The sequence below is a fragment of the Passer domesticus genome, chromosome W, assembly GCF_036417665.1.
Source record: "Passer domesticus isolate bPasDom1 chromosome W, bPasDom1.hap1, whole genome shotgun sequence".
Classification (NCBI taxonomy): domain Eukaryota; kingdom Metazoa; phylum Chordata; class Aves; order Passeriformes; family Passeridae; genus Passer; species Passer domesticus.
The window spans coordinates 9,497,875-9,515,737 of NC_087511.1; the positions used below are offsets into that span (position 1 = coordinate 9,497,875).

Below are 17,863 nucleotides of genomic sequence, written 5' to 3' on the forward strand. Positions count from 1 at the left end.
ACACGACATTTAGATCCTTTGAAACCATTCCCAAAAGTTTCGTGAGGCACAAAAATCTCACCACATAAAACAAAACAAAAGACAGTCTTATGAAATGTTATCTGTGTTTAACTTACTAGGAATAGGTCTAAGGACGTCAGGAATGAGAATCTCCACCAAAGCCTGGTACATCACATGGTCACAGTTACCCATCCATTTCAGAATAGACTCATTTTTGCACAGAGTAATTAGTTTTCCTTTTGGAAGTCGACTTTCTATTTCACTCAGATTGCTGTTTTGAATAAATGTAACAAATAGAAATGCATTTACATACAGATAAGTGCAATGCATTTTGAAATAGATTATTTAATGAAAACTTTATAGATGCCTCTGTTACATCCAATTGAAACTCTAACTTCATCATATGAAACTGGGGGGGGAATGGCCTCCAAAGCTCTGCTCCAGACCATAAATAATGCAGAGATATGATAAAAATGGTCCTTGCAATTTAAACAGACCAGAAAACATATTGTGAAAAGATACTTTGAATTTAGTAATCCAAAGGAAAAAATAGATGTATACAATCATTTCAAGGCTGCAGTTTGACATATACCAACACCCTATATATCAAATAGCAGACAACACAAATTTAACCTGAAAAACTATTGATATCAGAAAAGGTTCTTAGCCTATATGTAAAACTAAGTCTTCTGTTGATTTGACTCCTGCTGTTATATCATGATGGTGAACAGTAAGCAAACATACATTTACTGACCTCAGTTCAATAATAGCCGCATCATCAGCTGGAGCAGAGGGAGAATAGCGCCAGAAAGTTTGCCACAATTTTTCTATCAGGCTAAACTGAAGATTCACAATAACATCCACTATTGCCTAAAGAAATATAAAATCAGTGCAGATAGTCTTCTAAGTGATTCTCCCCACAATTCTTTCCAGGGGTATAGCTGCCCCTGGTCATTTTGCAGAAAAAAATATTAAAATGTATGCTTATAAATAAACATATAATATCCTTTTTAATAACTTTGTAGCAAAATTTTTTCCAGCTGTCTGGACTGGTGTAACCAGAAACTAAGATCAGGCCAAGTGATTAAGATCAACCCTCCAGAAAAGAGCCTAAGCACATATATCAGGCGAATTCACTTAAACTGAACTTTTAACACTATTGAAAACACAAAGAAAACCTATTTCATTAATTTTGTTGCTTCATTACATGCTTTAAAGCACCTTCAACAATAATTTTAAAACACATTATTCAATATAAAATGCGGCCTTAAGTTCTTAAACAACCTGCTTCTTTAAAACTTGAAGAAAAAAATTAGCTTGTTTTTAACATAAACATTACAAATAATAATTTAATACGATTTCAACTCATATTAAAAAAAGCAAAATTCTGAATATATATTATCTAAAGTTTGTTTTATCTAAAATTCTCAAAAGCTACACATTATTACATTCCAGTATCGGTATTCTATTACATGGGGTTTTTTTTTCCTGTTAAGAGACAAATTTCAGGGGGCTCTTTGCAAATGTCCTTTCTGAATAAGCAAAATATTTGAGAATCACATAAGATACAAGTAGGCTGACTGTAATCTGTTTTGTGTTAGTCACCCTGTTGTACTGATTCTCACTAGAAGACATGAATTTTCAAAGAATGATTTCTGTGAAAAGACTTTTCTTACCTCACAGTGTTCTCGATAAAGACTTTGCAGTGATTTTATGTCCTCAAGTGTAGTACCATCTGGCAGAGAAGATATTTCAACTTCTCCAAACTCTGGAAGTACTCGAGATGCATCTGTTTCCATGACAATATAACAGAAGAAAGATATTGCAAATGATGCCAATTACAGTTTGACAGAAAACATTTAAGGATGATGTAAAGAAATAAAGTCTAGAAGGTCATAATGCCCAAAGAGGAATGTCTTTCATACTTAATATGTTTTAAAGTTGCAATAAAATTGTGAGCAAACCAGCTAGCTATTTTTAAAACAAAAGATGTTAAATTATTCTTAAGAGGTAGCAGATAAAAATGATTACACATACATATTGTATCTGTATGTAAAAAAAAGATAAGACTAATTTTCAGAATATTCATGTCAGTATATAAGAGATAATGTAATAGTTTTATTTTGATCAACCAAAGAGCTTTTGCATTGACATGCATGTTAGGGTTTAGTAGACTCAGCATATATTTACTTGAAATTTAAAAGCCTTTCAACTGTAGCCAACATGTGCTTTTACTATTTCTCATAAGTGTTTCCAACAGATATACTGGTATGGGGGGAAAAATGCACTGTCAACTAGGGGGACAGTGGAAAGGAAAATTCAAAAACCTGCTATCTATAGCCAAAGGTTCCCAATGATTGTGGTAACAGCAAGGTTGTGCCAAAAGATGAGATGCTTCAAAACCCCCAATATGTTAATTCAACACAAAGTGTACAATTACTGCAATAACACATTTAATAAGCATTTTTACATTAGCAAATGTAAAAGCCAGGATGCCATTGGCCTTCTTGGCCACCCAGACACACTGCTATCTAGAGTTCAGCCGGCTGCTGACCAGCACCCCCAGATCCTTTTCCGACGCTTTCCAGCCACTCTTCCCCCAGCTTGTAGCATTGCATGGGGTTGTTGTGACCCAAATACAGGACCCAACACTTCACCTTGTTGAACCTCATGCCATTGGCCTCGGCCAATCTATCCAGCCTGTCCAGATCCCTCTGCAGAGCCTTCCTACTCTCCAGCAGATCAACACTTCTGGCCAATTTGGGATCATCTGCACAGTTACAGAGGCACATTCAGTCCCCTCATTCAGATCACTGCTAAAGATATTAAACAGGACTGGCCCCAATACTGAGCCCAGGGGAATACCACTTGTGACCAGCCACCAACTGGATTTAACTTCATTCATCACCACTCTTTGGGCCTGGCTATCCAGTCAGTGTTTTACCCAGCAAACAGTGTATCCATCCAAGCCATGAACAGCCCCTTCCTCTGGGAATGCTGTGGGACACAGTGTCAAAGGTTTCACTGAGGTTTAGGTGGACAATATCCACAGCCTTTCCTTCATCCACTAGGCAGGTCACCTTGTCATAGAAGAAGATCAGGTTATAGAATCATAGAATGGTTTGGGTTGGAAGGGACCTGAAAGACCATCTGCATCAGTTGTGTGACTTGTTCCATTGTGGCAGCAGCTCTCTGGCTACAGAGAGTGGCACACAACTTTCCCAGGCATTGTGCTGGGAAAGGCTGTGAGATCAGAGAAAAGAATGATAAACAATTCTTATCTTCATTTGCTGCACCTGTTGTTGTGAACATGTGGAATGTGTTATGGAGATTTGTTTACCAAAGGGTGGTTTCATAATTAGCCAATTGTGATGGGGTTTTAATTAAAGGACCAATTAGGTCCAACTGTATTGGACTGTTTGCAAAGGTAATGGGCTTCTTAATAAGTATAGTAGAACAAAGCGATTGATTAGCCTTCTGGAATCATGGAGTCAGTGCTAATTATTACCCAGCTGGGGACACCATGCTAAGACAAGTGGTGATCCCGAAGTGTTTGCAGCCAAGGCTGACGAACTGGGGGTCGGGTGAACCCCGACGCTCAGTGCAGCCTGGGCCGAAGAAACAGGACCCTAATGGATCCAGCCAAGTTTGCAGCCGAGGCTGAACACGGGGGGGTCTGCTGACCCCTCACAGAAATCGTGTCCGGCAACCCTTCATGGAGTTGCAGGCTGGGTGGAGCCGCCTCAGGACCCCGCTGGGACCCCGTCGGGACTTCACTGGAATTTTGCCAGGACGCTGTCAGACCCCTGCTAGGACCCGTGGCGCCCCGCGCAGCCCGCTCGTCACCGGACACCTTCGGCTTCCCCGGAAAGGTAACATTAATTTCTCGAGTCTTCCTGGAGAAGATCTGTCCCTTGGCACAGCGTTTTGGCCTCGTAGCCTAAGGGCTGGGGCGGGGAACAGATTTCCCAACAATAGCACTGCCCGCGACCCGGGGTGGGCTTGCGGTTGGGAAAAGGTGCCTGCAGAAATGGGCATCCGATTTTCTATGTCAGAAGAGGAAACCCTTGCAATGTGGGAACTTAGGATTCGTCATAAGACTCCCTATGTCAGAAGAGGCTCTCTACAGGTTTTTCAGTTGGGCCAAAATTCATGGTTTCCCTGTGGATGAGGAAACCTCACTGGATCCGCGGGCCTGGGACTCGCTGGGTCTCTGTCTCTATCAGGGACTCGGGGGGGAGATACGAGCATACCTCGACTACTACCGATCTGGTCAATGCTTTCCAGAGCTCTAAGGGGCCGAACCCCATGGGAAAGCGAATCCACCTCAGTAGACACGTCCCAATTGGACCTGGAGGAGCACCTCCCCCCGGGCGGGCGGCAATCGACCTCTCCGCTGCAGCCAGCCGGGGAACGATCCTTTAACGGACAGCCGCCGCTGGTTCCTTCCCCCCGCGCCGTGGGGGGGAGGGTAGAATTGCTCACAGCGCACCCAGAGCAGCTCTCTCCTGGCTTCCCGGCGCATGCGCAGGAAAGACCGAAGCCTTCAACAGCTCCGCTTCCACGGTCAGCAGATACCCCGACGGGAGCCACGGTCGCTCCTGCCCCTTTGCCTTCGCCAGCGCGAAAGGGATCATCGCCTCCTCCTCCTCCCCCCCCCCCCGTGCGGCGTGTGGATCGGCCCCGCCGCTGGGTTTCCCCCACCCTGAACTGCAGGAGGGGGTGAAGCTGCCTCCGCCGTTGACAAGGAAGGCGGCCGGTTCCGCGACAGCGGCCAGCCCCCCCGCGCTGGAGAGCACATCCAGCACCCCTGCACCTCAGCCGGCAGCTGATTCATCAGCAGCAGTGCCCGCAGCGCCGGCCGGGGATGCTCCGTCGCCTCCAGCCAGCCTGGCTCCCATCCGGGACGCAAGCTATGGCGCTGAAGAAGATCCCCAGCCTGCCTCGCTGCTCCCAGCTGGTCCGCCCCCCGCTGCCCCCTTCAAGTTGCTAGGGAACACGGACAAGGACAGCAGCAAGCACCAACAACCTGTCCCTCAGAAGGGGCGTGACCTCGCAGCTGGGCGCCGGCCCGACTGTGCTGCAAAATCTGAAGACCAACATTCCCCTGGAATCAGCACCTTCCCTGCCATGCCTTGGAGTACCCCGTGTGTTCCGCTCTCATTCGCAGGGCGGGACGAGCGGGGTCCCGAGAGGCTGTGGCCTGGCCCATGCCCGGGAGGAGCGGGGGAAGGGTGAAACACCGGGGGGATTGCCGAGACATTAGCTGCTTGGTGGGGGCGGGCAGCGAAGAAGAAGGCAGAAGTGAATCGCCCGTCCGGGGATGGTCATGGGCTGTCCCAGGGACCCCAGATCCAGGGGCCCCAAATGACACCAGTACAAAGCTGGGGGAAGGGAACGAGCCAAGTGAATGTGGGCTTGGCAGCGGCGGAGTCGCCGCCCCGCTCGCTGGGTTTGGGTCCTTTGGCCTGCCCGCTGGGGCCGGGTCCCCCGCCCCAGCCACCGGGGCTGAGTCCTGTAGCCCGCTGCCGCTGCTGGCCTTCTGAAGAAAAAAAAACACAAAAAAACCCAAAAAAACCCCAACCAACCAAAAAAAAAAAAAAAAACAAAACCAAAAAAACCCCCCAAAAAACAAAACGAAAGCGCTACCGTCTTCACTGATAGCTCAATGTGCTGGAAGGCCACGAGTCAGCTTCGGCCCAAGTGGTTGAATTAAAGGCTGTGGCCATGGCATTCCGGAGATTTTATCAGTACCTCTGAATTTGATAACAGTTTTACACAGAAACATATATAGAAATAAGATAAAGGATATCTCAACCATTTATTCACTCAACCATTTATTCACTCATAAGGTTTTTCTTAAGAACCTTGTTTTAGAAATGTGTCAAATGACACCCTCCAATTAGAGCTTGGGCTGTGGCCAGGTCCTTACCTGGATGGGGATGATTGACAATCAACCCAGATGTTTTCTGCATCCACAGGATTCAAGTCATTTTGTCTTGGCAATTTGACCACATATGTATATGACAGCTGAGCCTACTTTCAAAGGAAGTTTGGAAAATCATGATCCGGACCTGATTTCTAACTGCTGATTTGAGGTTTATCAGCTGTTGCAGACTCTGGGATGACAGTGCTATAGTGCCTGATAATTATATAATGTCACATCTGTTATTGATTATGTGCATTATCTGATTGATTTCTAATTGTTGTTAGTAACCTTCTTCAGCTGTTCTCTGTTTCAGGACCAAGAAGGACATTCAGTGATGTCAAAGATCAACATCTCCAGTTAATGGACCATCTCCTGAAACTCAGCTGTTTGGACTTTAAAACAATGATCACTCATTGCATTCTCCAAAGAGACATTGCTGTTTGCTTTTCTAATATTGTAAACCTTGTCTTAATGATATGATAGATATTCTACAGGTAAAGAATCTCCCTGACCATTCTAAGTCAGCATCTGATTGAGGTTCTGATTGACAACCAGCAAATTGCTGAGGGAACCTCTTGAGCTGTGTTTGTTCTCCTTCCTGCAAAGGGCCCTGCAGAGAACTACAAACACCGCCTTTTTCTTTAAACACAAAAGGGTGAGCTGTGGCAGCAGCTCTCTGGCTACAGAGAGTGGCACACAACTTTCCCAGGCATTGTGCTGGGAAAGGCTGTGAGATCAGAGAAAAGAATGATAAACAATTCTTATCTTCATTTGCTGCACCTGTTGTTGTGAACATGTGGAATATGTTATGGAGATTTGTTTACCAAAGGGTGGTTTCTTAATTAGCAAATGGTGATGGGGTTTTAATTAAAGGACCAATTAGGTCCAACTGTATTGGACTGTTTGCAAAGGTAATGGGCTTCTTAATAAGTATAGTAGAACAAAGCGATTGATTAGCCTTCTGGAATCATGGAGTCAGTGCTAATTATTACCCAGCTGGGGATGCCATGCTACGACAGTTCTATCGTGTCTCTGTGATGGCAACTATGTAATAGTTTTCTTGCTGCACCATGGCTTCCAGTTCCTCCTGTTTGTTGCCCATGCTGAATGCATTGATATAATACACTTAACTTGTGTTATTGATCCACTATCTTTTCAGGGGGAGAAGCTCTAATTTCTGCTTGACCATTCTCAGCTGCTTCTGTGGTTTCTAGCACATCAATAACCCATGCATCCTTGCTACTGCATGGATCTCCATCTCCTACCTCTATCAAGACTACAGACTGAAGGACCTCAGTAGCACGCCATCTGTCAGTGGTGTGCCACCTCCAGGCTTATCTCTAGTGTTCCTGATTTTATTCCCTTCAAATCTAGTTTAAAACTCTCAGTGAGCCCTGCTAAGGAATAAGGATCCTTTTCCCCCTTTGAGACAGGTGTACCCCAGCTGTTGCCAGCAGGCTCAGTGTCATGTAAAACAACCCATGATCAAAAAAACCCTGAATTCTGCTGGTGACACCAGGCTCAGCACTAGGTATTTATCTGCATGATTTTCCTGTTTCTACCTCCATCATTCCCTGCAACTGGCAGAATAGAGGAGAAAACTGTTTGCACCAGATCCTTCAACCAGTCATCCCAAAGCCCTGGGGCCCCTGTCTGTTGTCCTCAGATGTTTTTTTTTTGGATTTCATTATTGACCACCTCAAAAACCAGTAACGGATATTAATCAGAGGGCTGTTCCAGGCTACAGAGGTTCTTGGCAATATCTCTTACCCAGGCCTCAGGGAGGCACCAGACTTCCCTATGGGTTGGGTCCAGTCAGCATATCAGGCCTCTGTTCCTCTCAAAAAGGAGTCACCAATGACAATTGCTCTTTTTTTCTTGACTGAGGCATTTGTGATGCAGGGGGTAAACTTACTCACCCTAGGCAACTCCTCCAACCTGGATGGACCTTTGTCCATATTGTAGTGTGCCCATGTTGTATTTGTGTTCAAGAGACATCTGGATATGGCACTTGGGGATATGGTTTAAAGGTAATTATGGGGGTGCTGGGTTGATGGTTGGACTAGATGATCTTGGAAGTCTCTTCCAATGTTGATGACTCTGTGCCTGGTGTTCAAGTTCTACAGCCTCATACTTATTGTATTGCAGCTGGGAAGGTGAGGTAGGCCAGTAGGGGATTTGCCTACTGCCTTGAGTAGACACATGTTTCCATTCCCTCTCATCTCTTAGGTCCCCTCCTTCTGCCTGGTAGTGACAGTGTAAGGGATCCTTCTTGTGCTGTGGCCAGCTGGTACATTTGCCTCAGGAATGGTAGAGAGTGGCTTGACCATTCAGAGTCCCTGATACTTCTTTTCTACCTCCTCTCTTAGATCTGCCCCTGGGCTGAGCAGATAATCCACTTCAGCACACCTCACACAGCTGTTGTCTCTACTGCCATCCAGTGCCAGGCTCTGGCATTCCCTGTAGCCCAAGACCTAGATGGCTGCGTGTTTTCATGGCAGCGCTGTCTGTGTCACCACATCCTTTCTGGCAAGTCCAGAGGACATAGCTCCCCTCCAAGTGGATACCATAGCTGAGCTCCTTCTGAGAAGGTAATGACCACCACCTGAGCTCTCCTCTGGAGCTGGTGGGTGACTGCATTCTACCTTCCTGAACTGCCACACCCCACCGTGTTTACCTACTTTGTGCCTTAGGAGCTGCTTTTGTAGGGGTGTGTCAGAGACTGGAAAGATCAATGTCTGGAGACATTTTGGGATGCTTGTAATGTGTGTAGTAGGGGGCGGGTCCGGCCTTGCTCGGGTGAGGTGGTGCCCTGCCCCCCATACCCCCCAGCCCTGCAGTCTCTGTCAATCATAGCACACTGGAGGCAGCCCCCCAAGTGTTGCCTAACCCAGCCCCTGAGCAACTGGAAGTCCCACCTGGGAGGAAGGCCCACGAAGGGCCAAGGGTTTAAGAAGGCTGAGCACAAGGCAAGCATATTGTTCTTTAACCCTACCTTCATATTGGAATTTTCTGTTACATTGCTGGAACACAGGAGTTGGTAGCTATATGACTCTTGCTATATCTTTCCTGTCTTCCTCCCTTTCTTCTTCTTCTAAATTTCTTCTCATGGAATGTAACATCAAATGGGTTTAAAGGTTGCTGAGTTGAATGGGCTAAGATGATGCCATGATAAGTGTTTTATGTTGTACTAAATGTTTTGCCAAAGTTTCTTGATTTTCTATTTTTTGCCAGTAAACATTTGTAGGATTTTTACCTCTTGAGAATATCTGGTTGGTATTTCTCCCTTGCATCTACCCAAAGCAAAGGAACCTCAGTTTAGCCCCGTACATTAAGTGTCTGGGGTGTTACAGGGTGGGGAGTGGACCTCATCACTCCTGACCTCACCCATGCTGAGTCAAAGCTGCCTCTGGGTCAGAGCTTCAGTGCTTCCTGCTGGGAGGGGAAGGTGGGGTGCTGAGGCACCTCTCGGTGCTAATTTTGAGGTCTTGCCACTTCAGGAACTCTCTCCACAGTCCCTCAGCATGATCCTTGACTCCAGAGCACATCTGCCAGAGCAGTTTGCCTCAGAGTCTTCACCACACTTGCACTGCAATATATTTTAAATCTACCGTGCAAATAGATTTTTGCACAATTTTTGTTTTATATCTGCATGATGAATATTAAATACTGCAGAAGTCTTGCAATACAAAACATATAGCTCCTATGAGTATCTTTTTGTTCTATTATCAGTGAGATGACAGTATAACATCTTTTCATACCTAAAAACTGTTGATGATGTTGACTTTGGGCAATTATAGTTTGTTCAGCAGATGTGCCTGTCTGTTGACCACTTCCTGTGAAACTATCTGGAACTCCATCCACTTTCTGCACAGGCTTGTACCTACAAAATTATCAAATACAAAATCATTCTTTAGGATCACTTTTTTGTAAGTACCTGATTTCTGAGTCTCAATATACAGTTTTGCTAGTTCACACAAAAGAAAAAAGTAACAATAATTGTAGCAAGGAAATGTAGAACACTGGCAACACATAAAATTCATAAAGCAGATATCACAGCACAACTACCAATTTCTTGTGGAATTTAGTTAAAAACGATACCACTAACATCTAAAGCTCATTTACATTAAACAGAAACACAATATTTCCTTTTCCAGAGGGCTTGTCTTCCCAGGAATCAAGTAGCTCAAAAATAAAGGTTTAATCACCTAAAGAAGGGTGATTCATTTGTATGAAGACAAAGTAATTTAAATAATTTTAACGTAACAAACCTCTCATAATCTCAGAAGGTCTGAGAAGGCTACTTAGTTTAAGTAGCTGAAGCAGGGGAGGTTCAGACTTGATATTAGGAAGCATTTCTTTACTGAGAGGGTAGTCAAACACTGGAACAGGTTTCCTACAGAGGTGGTCAATGCCTCAAGCCTGTCACTGTTCAAGAGGCATTTGAACAATGTCTTTAACAATATGCTTTAACTTTTGTTCATCCCTGAAGTTGTCAGGCAGCTGGACTAGATGATTGTTGAAAGTCTTGAAAGTCCCTTGCAACTGAAATTATTCTATTCTATTCATCATTTAAGTTGCAAAAACTTTTATAAAGTATAAAAAGGACAAATATACAAATAGGAGTTCTGTTTAGGGTGGTCAGATGTTAAAACCATCACACTGACAGGCTGAAGATTCTGCCTGCCATCTTCAACACAATTGAAAATTAATTCTGCCATAGCTCTTAGTGATAAGAACTTGGAACCTTTGTCCTTTTGAAGTAGCTTTGTAGCCAGAAGAAAATTAGACAAACCTCAATGCAGAAACCAATGCATGTGAACTGTTGCTCAAGTCTGAAATTGCAGATTGTAAAGCTTTGTTTTAACTTTAGAAACATCAACAAATTCCACTCTGAAAATGCTCCTCTTAAGAAGTAGTTGAGTCAGATGTGAGCATGTTCCCATTTTGATCTTATTCAACAGATAATAGAAATGTCCTATGTAGCTATTTAGATTTTAGTTTATGAGAGAGTTCCCATAAGAAGCAAGCATCCAAGGTTCTGGTCATTCTAGACATATATTTAACTATACAATAACATAGAACATGTGATATACAAGTGTGTTGATTTGGCATGGCTTGGTTTTTTGCTGCAGACGCTGCCATCACCAGTGTGGCTCGTGGCCAGCCTTGCCTGCCTGGCTGCCCCTAGCCAACTGCGCTGTGGGTGAAAAGGGCGGGAGTGCTAGTGATAGCTTCCTCTTCCCGGTGCCCCACATGAAGGGAGGTGTTAAATAGTGTCAGCGCCGCAGCAGCTGCCACTGCCTGCACAATGGCAGCAGGGCCGCCTGGCCGGCAGCAGAAGCATGACAAGCAATTCCCTGACATGGAACCTACACAAGATCAACTTCTTGGCACTGTGGGATCTTGCAAGAATCTTTGAATTGGTGGAACTTGTTGACAATGGTACCTACAAGCAGAAGTTTTTCTTCTAGTCAGAGAAGAGGAGGAATTCAGGATATGTGAGGGAAAACAATATGGCGGCACCAAGGTCAGTGGAAAAGAAAGAGGGGGAGGAGATGCTTCAAGCTTTGGAGCTGAGATTCCTCTGCAGGCCATGATGAGGACTATGGTAAAACAAACTGTCCCCTTTTAATGCATGAAGTCCACAGGGGATGCAGAGGTCCGCTCGCAGCCTGTGGGAAAAGTGCCCATGCCAGAATGGGTGGATGTTAGAGAAAGCTGTAGTCTAGTGGGAGACCTGAATAGAGAGAGAGGGCCCCTGTTTCCAGAAATAGAGAGAGAGAGAGCCCTTGCTTTCAAACTCAAGCAGCCTAGCCTTAAAAGACCACACCCCGTGGACAAATGACCCATGCAACAACAGTTTGGGGATGATGGTTTTGCCCATGGGAGGGACCCCATGGCATAGCAGAAAAAAACTGCTCTCCCTGATCAAATGGAAAAAGATCTTGAAAGATGATCTGACCAAAGCCCCTCACACCCTGTCTTCCTGTGCTGTTGGTGGGAAGGATGGAGGGGCTGGGGGGAAAAAAAGGTGTTTTAAAGGCTTATTTTACTTCTCATTTTCCTCCTCTGACTCTGTTAATAATACATTTACTTTATACCTTTAAATTTGAACCTGTTTTGCTGTTAAAGTATTTTTTTCTCCCAGTCCTTAACTCATGAGCTGTTTGTTAATTTTTTTCCCCTCTCCTCTACCCAACTGTAGCAGGAGAGAGTAAACTAACAACTTCCATGAGTGCCTGGCATTTGGCCAGTGTCGAACCACAACAACAAGAAGTATACTTTTCCAAAAGACACTTCTTGGCCCGATTAACATAGAGTATGATAACTTTAGGAATGAGAATACTTGAAAACAAAAACTTGTGTCATCATCTAAATCTCTATGACTTTTATATGAAGTTTAGTTATTGTAAAGGCCCAGGATAAAATCCCAGGCCTGCAGAAATAAATTTTACAACTGTAATCAACTTTAGGAAGACTAAAGTTTAATCACTAGTATCACAGTGATGCTGAATTGATCTTTGCCTTTTTTTCTTTTATATATTCTCTATATTCTTTACACCTATATTTGTAGCTCTGTAGCCTATTATTTTATTTGAGGTTAGCTCCAGTACTTTTCCCTACCTGATCAACAGTGACATTGAACTCTTATGGATAAACTTCTCATCACTTGATAGATCTCTTGGCAATCCAAAAACCTAATTTTTAAAGAATTTTTAACTTTAGTCTCATTATACCCTAAAAATGTCTGGCAGAAGATCAATTTCTATTTTTAAATCAAAATCAGTATGTTCACATAGTTCCACTAGTTTCTAGAAAATTTATTATTTCACCATTTTTTCAGCTCTTTGAGTAGAATCCAAAGTGTCTTGAATGCATAAAAGTAACAGTCTTTTGAGTTTCTAGGGTTTAAAAAGAACTTTCACACACACAAAAAAATCTAGATGCTAGGAGCCAGGATTATGCTGCCACTTGTTCCAATGTGCTTTATCTTGGGGAAAAGTCTTAATTCCAGCATTATTACAGGTGACATTATAGGAGTCAAACAGTTTTAACAGCTTTTATAGACTGGTTAGCCTCACCTTCTTCCTGAGAAGTTGATGAAGCAGCAAAACCTAGCAACCATTTAAAAACACATGAAGGAGAAGATGGCAATTGGGAGTAGTCAGCATGGATTCACCAAAAGGAGTTCGCACTTGACCAAATTGATAAACTTCTACAATGAAATGACTGGCCTGGTAGATTAGGTGAAAAATTGATGAAATATGGGCTGGATGAGCAGACACTGAGATAGATTGAGAATTGGCTGAATGGCTATATTAGGTTTATGTGGCAAAGTTTTGGTAGTGGGGGTCTACAGGGGTAGCTTCTGAGAGGAGACAGCAGAAGCTGTCCCCATGTCAGAAAGAGCCAGTTTCAGCTAGCTCCAAGATGGACCCACCACTGGCCAAAGCCTGAGCCAATCAGAGACATTAGTAGCGCCTCTGTGATAGCATATTTTAAAAAGAGTAAAAAATGCTGCACAACAGTAGCTGGGAGAGAGGAGTGAGAATACGTAAGAAAAAATTCTGCAGACACCAAGGATCAGAAAAGAAGGAGGGGAAGGAAGTGCTCCAGGTGCCAGAACAGAGATTCCTCTACAGCCCATAGTGAAGACCATGATGAAGCAGCTGTTCCCTTGCAGCCCATGGAGATCCATGGGGATGCAGAGATCCACCTGCAGCCTATGAGGAACCCCCACCAGAACAGGTAGATGTGCCCTGAAAGAAGCTGCAGCCCTTGGAAAGCCCACACTGGAGCAGGGTTTTTTGGCAGGACCTGTGACCTTATGGGAGACCCATGCTGGAGCAGTCTGTTCCTGAAGGATTGCACTCCATGGAAAGGACCCATGCTGGACTTCATGAGGAACTGCAGTCTATGGGAAGGACCCACACTGGTGAAGTTAATGAAGGACTGTCTCTTGTGTGAAGGATCCCACACTGAAGCAGGTGAGGAGAAAGGAGAGGCAGAGATAATACATTCTGAACTGACTGCAACCCCCATTCCCCATCCCTCTGTGCTGCTGGGGGGGAGGAGTTAGAAGAGTTGGGAGTGAAGTTGAGCCTGCAAAGAAACAAGAATTGAGAGGAATGTTTTTTTTAAACTTATTTTTATTTCTCATTATCCAAATTTGATTGACAATAAATTGAATTAATTTCCCCAAGTTGAGCCTGTTCTGCCTGTGACGGCAATTGCTGAATGATCTCCTTGTCCTTATCTTGACCCATGAGCATTTTGTGGTATTTTTCTTTCTTGTACTGAGCAACTTGGTGAGCAGTTGGCAGTCAACCTACCACAATGGCTGGGCCCAGAGGATGATGATCAGTGGCAAAAAGTGTAGTGACTAGCAGTGTACCTCAAGGGTCAATACTGGGTCCAGTCCAGTTCAACATTTTCATTAATGATCTATATGATCAGGCAGAGTGTACCCTCAGCAACTTTGCAGACAGCACCAAAACTGAGAAGAGTGTCTGATATTACAAAGGGTTGTGCTGCTTCCAGGAAAGCACCTGAGTCCTCGTGGACATCAAGCTGAACATGAACAAGCATTGTGCCCTTGCTGCAAAGAAGGCCAGTGGTACCCTTGTCTGCATTTGGCAAAGCATTGCCAACAGGTGGAGAGGCATGATCCTTCCCCTTTACTCAGCACTGGTGAGGCCACACCTGGTGTACTGTGTCCAGTTCTGAGCTCCCCAGTACAAGAGAGACATGGACATACTGGAGAGAACCAAACAAAAAGCCATCAAGATGATTAAGGAACTGAAGCATCTCTCTTATGAGGAAAGACTGAGAGAGCTGGGACTCTAGCCTGGAGAAGAGAAGACTCAGAGGGATCTTAGTCGTGTATATGAATCCTAGAAGGGAAGATAAAAAGAAGATAGAGCCAAGCTTTTTTCAGTGGTGCACAGTGAAAACAAAAGAGGCCATGGGCATAAGATGAAACATAGGAAATTCCCTCTGAGCATCAGGAAATATCCAGTGATTGAGCACTGGGACAAGTTTCCCAGGGACATGGTAGAGTCTCCCTCTTTGGAGATATTTAAAAGCCATCTGGACATAGTCCTGATCAACTGGTCTAGGTGGTCCTTCCTGAGAAGGAGGGTTGGACAAGATGACCTCCAGAGGTCCCTTCCATCCTCAACCATTCTGTGATTCAATTATTTAAATATCCTGGCATTTCTTTCCTGTCTTGGGGATGGTTTATTATCCCATCCCATTTTGGGTTTTTTTGATCTGTTTTGTTTTGTTTTGTGTTGTGCCCAAGGGTTGCAGCTGTTCCCACCGCACCCCCATTCACGTGAGAGAGAGAGAAGGCCAAAACTCGCGCCACAGCGCCCCCTGCAGCCACAGGGGAATCATCACCACCTGCCCTGCCCAGCTGAGGAGCCACCACCACCCCTGCCGACTGCAGCCATAACTACACCAAAGGGGAAAGTGCTTAAAGAGCGGGAAGAGACTGTTTATTGGGTTTTCTGTTCTTTGTTTGTTGTTGTTACCATTGTTGTTGTTTGTCTCGTTATACATACACATACCAGTAAAGAACTGTTATTCCTTTTCTCATATCTTTGCCTGAAAGCCCCTTAATTTCAAAATTATAATAATTTGGAAGGGAGTGGATCATATTTCCCATTCCAAGGAAGGCTCCTGCTTTCCTTAGCAGACACCTGTCTTTCAAACCAAGACACTTCCCATAAACGATCTAGCACCAGTATGTCAAACACAAACCAGACTTCCATTTGGAAGTCTGAGCCATATAGCAGCTACAGTTGAAAGCCAGGGCTATTACCTATATAGGTGAGGCAAGTCCTTACCTGTGCATTTCTTAAATTCCAGTACAAAGGTGCTTTAAATGGCTTGATCTGTGTCTGTTGAGTCCAAGCTACTGTCTCAACTAGGAGATGGGACTGTTATCAACAGTTATCTGTAGTTTACATGTACTATTTTTAAATTTCTTATTGAAATACAGAAGTAGTACTCCCATAGCTTATGTTGACCACAGCTGTGACTCAGCAACCTTTGGATTAGCTCAATGGTTGTTGCCACTCAACTGAAATTAATTTCTGAAATCTCAGACCCTGAATTAAGGGCCATGTCAAACACTGCACACAAGCATACCTCTAGGAGGTCTTTGGATATATTCACATTTGTGGTGGTTTAGCCTTGGTTAACAGTGAAATTCCCACTCAGCCACTCACACCCTCCCTGCCCCAGTGGGTCAGATAGAGAAAATAGGAAGAACAGGAGAAAGAAAGATTGTAGGCCAAGATAATGACAGGAGATTGCTTACAAATGATCGTTGCAGCAAAACAGATTCAATTTAGGTAAAATTAAGTAAACTTATCACCAATTAAAAATGTAATTACTAATTCAGGTAGCAGAAAGCAAAAAGACAAATATTAAAATACACTTCCTCCTTTCCCAGGCTCATGGCTTCATTCCAGACTCATTTTTTCCCCCCCTTGCTATTGACACAGGTTACATGCAGCCCCTTCAGTGAGGCAATGGGTTCAAGGGTGTAAGGGTGTTATGGTCAGTACATAAGAAAATCTCTCTGCCACTCCTTCCTTCTCACACTTCTCTGGCATGGATTTTCTATGAGCTGCAGTTGCTTCACAAAAATATCCAACTGCTCCAGCATGGTCTGTTAAATAAGTTGCTATGTGAATACTGATTCTGGCACCATGGAGCACCTCCTCCCCCACCTTCTTCTCTGACCTCTGTTCATACTGCTGGCTTTCACTCTTTTTATTCCCCCTACTCCTCTGCATGTGTGGTGGGGTTTGCCCTGTCTTAAGTATGTTTTCACAGAGGCAACATCAACTTTATTGATTGGCTCAGCTTTGGCCTGCATTGAGTCCATCAGCAAGGCAGCTGGAACCAGCTGTGTCCAGCACAGGGCAGCACCTTACCCACTACCAAAACCTTAAGAATCAAAGGACAAACAAATATTGCAGATGTTATCATGGGAGTCTACCATAGACCTCCTAGCCAGGACAATGATGTTTCCAAGTTAACTGTCCTTGTCTTTATGGGATACTTCAACTTGCCAGAAATTAACTGGGACCATCACACAGCTGGTACAAATGTGACCAGAAGATTCCTAAGAAACTTGGATGACAACTTTATGGAACAGGTCCTTAGGGAGCTGACTCAGAAAGATGTCCTCCTTGACATACTGCTTGTCAGTAGAGTGGAACTCATGAGCAAAGTGGAGATTGGCAGCTGTCTTGGCCACAGCAACCGCAAAGAGATCGATTTTAAAATCTCTGTTGGCAGGTGAAAAGGTCCATTAAACCTCAACTCTGGACATGAGGAGAGCAGACTTCAGGTTGCTCAGGGAATTAGTGAATAAGGTCCCCTGGGAAAATGTTATTGCAGGTGCTGGGGTCCATCAGTGCTGGTCACTTTTTAAACACCACCTGTTAAAAACACAGGAGCAGGCGATTCCCAAATGTTGGAAGTCAAGCAGGCAAGGCAGAAGACTGGCTTGGCTGAACAGGGATCTTCTCTTGGAAATAAGGCCAAAAATAAGGGTATGGTCAGTGGAAGCAAGGTCAGGGGACATGTGAAGAATACAAAGATGCTGCTCACCACTGTTAGGAGAAAATCTGTATGGTCAAAGCTCAACTGGAGTTGAGCTCCTCAAAGAGCTGGCTGATGTCATTGCAAAACCTCTCAAGGGTTTTTGAGCAGTTTGGGAATCCGGAGAAGTCCCAGCTGACTGGAAGCTGGTGAATGTTGTCCCGATTTTCAAGAAAGGCAAGAAGGAGGTCTGTGGAAATGTCCTGGGTTGTAAGATAAGTGTGTATTCTATTTCCATCTGTTAGAGGTGTGGCAGTTACCTTCTGTTAATTGGGCAGTTTTCTTTATCTCTTCCACAAACCAATCCTC

At 44.3% G+C, this 17,863-nt stretch overlaps 1 protein-coding gene across 4 annotated transcripts in view; it reads right to left on the reverse strand.

Moving 5' to 3' along the window:
• The window catches only part of LOC135289144 (transcription factor RFX3-like), a 193,757-nt gene that overhangs the window by 62,998 nt on the left and 112,896 nt on the right, over positions 1-17,863 (reverse strand). For all 4 annotated transcript variants that reach the window (XM_064402541.1, XM_064402540.1, XM_064402543.1 and 1 more), the window contains 4 exons: positions 9,691-9,812; positions 1,677-1,789; positions 755-870; positions 117-271 (listed from right to left, as the gene is read on the reverse strand). In XM_064402541.1, the coding sequence (XP_064258611.1) occupies positions 117-271; positions 755-870; positions 1,677-1,789; positions 9,691-9,812 (506 nt within the window). The remainder of the gene's footprint in view (positions 1-116; positions 272-754; positions 871-1,676; positions 1,790-9,690; positions 9,813-17,863) is intronic.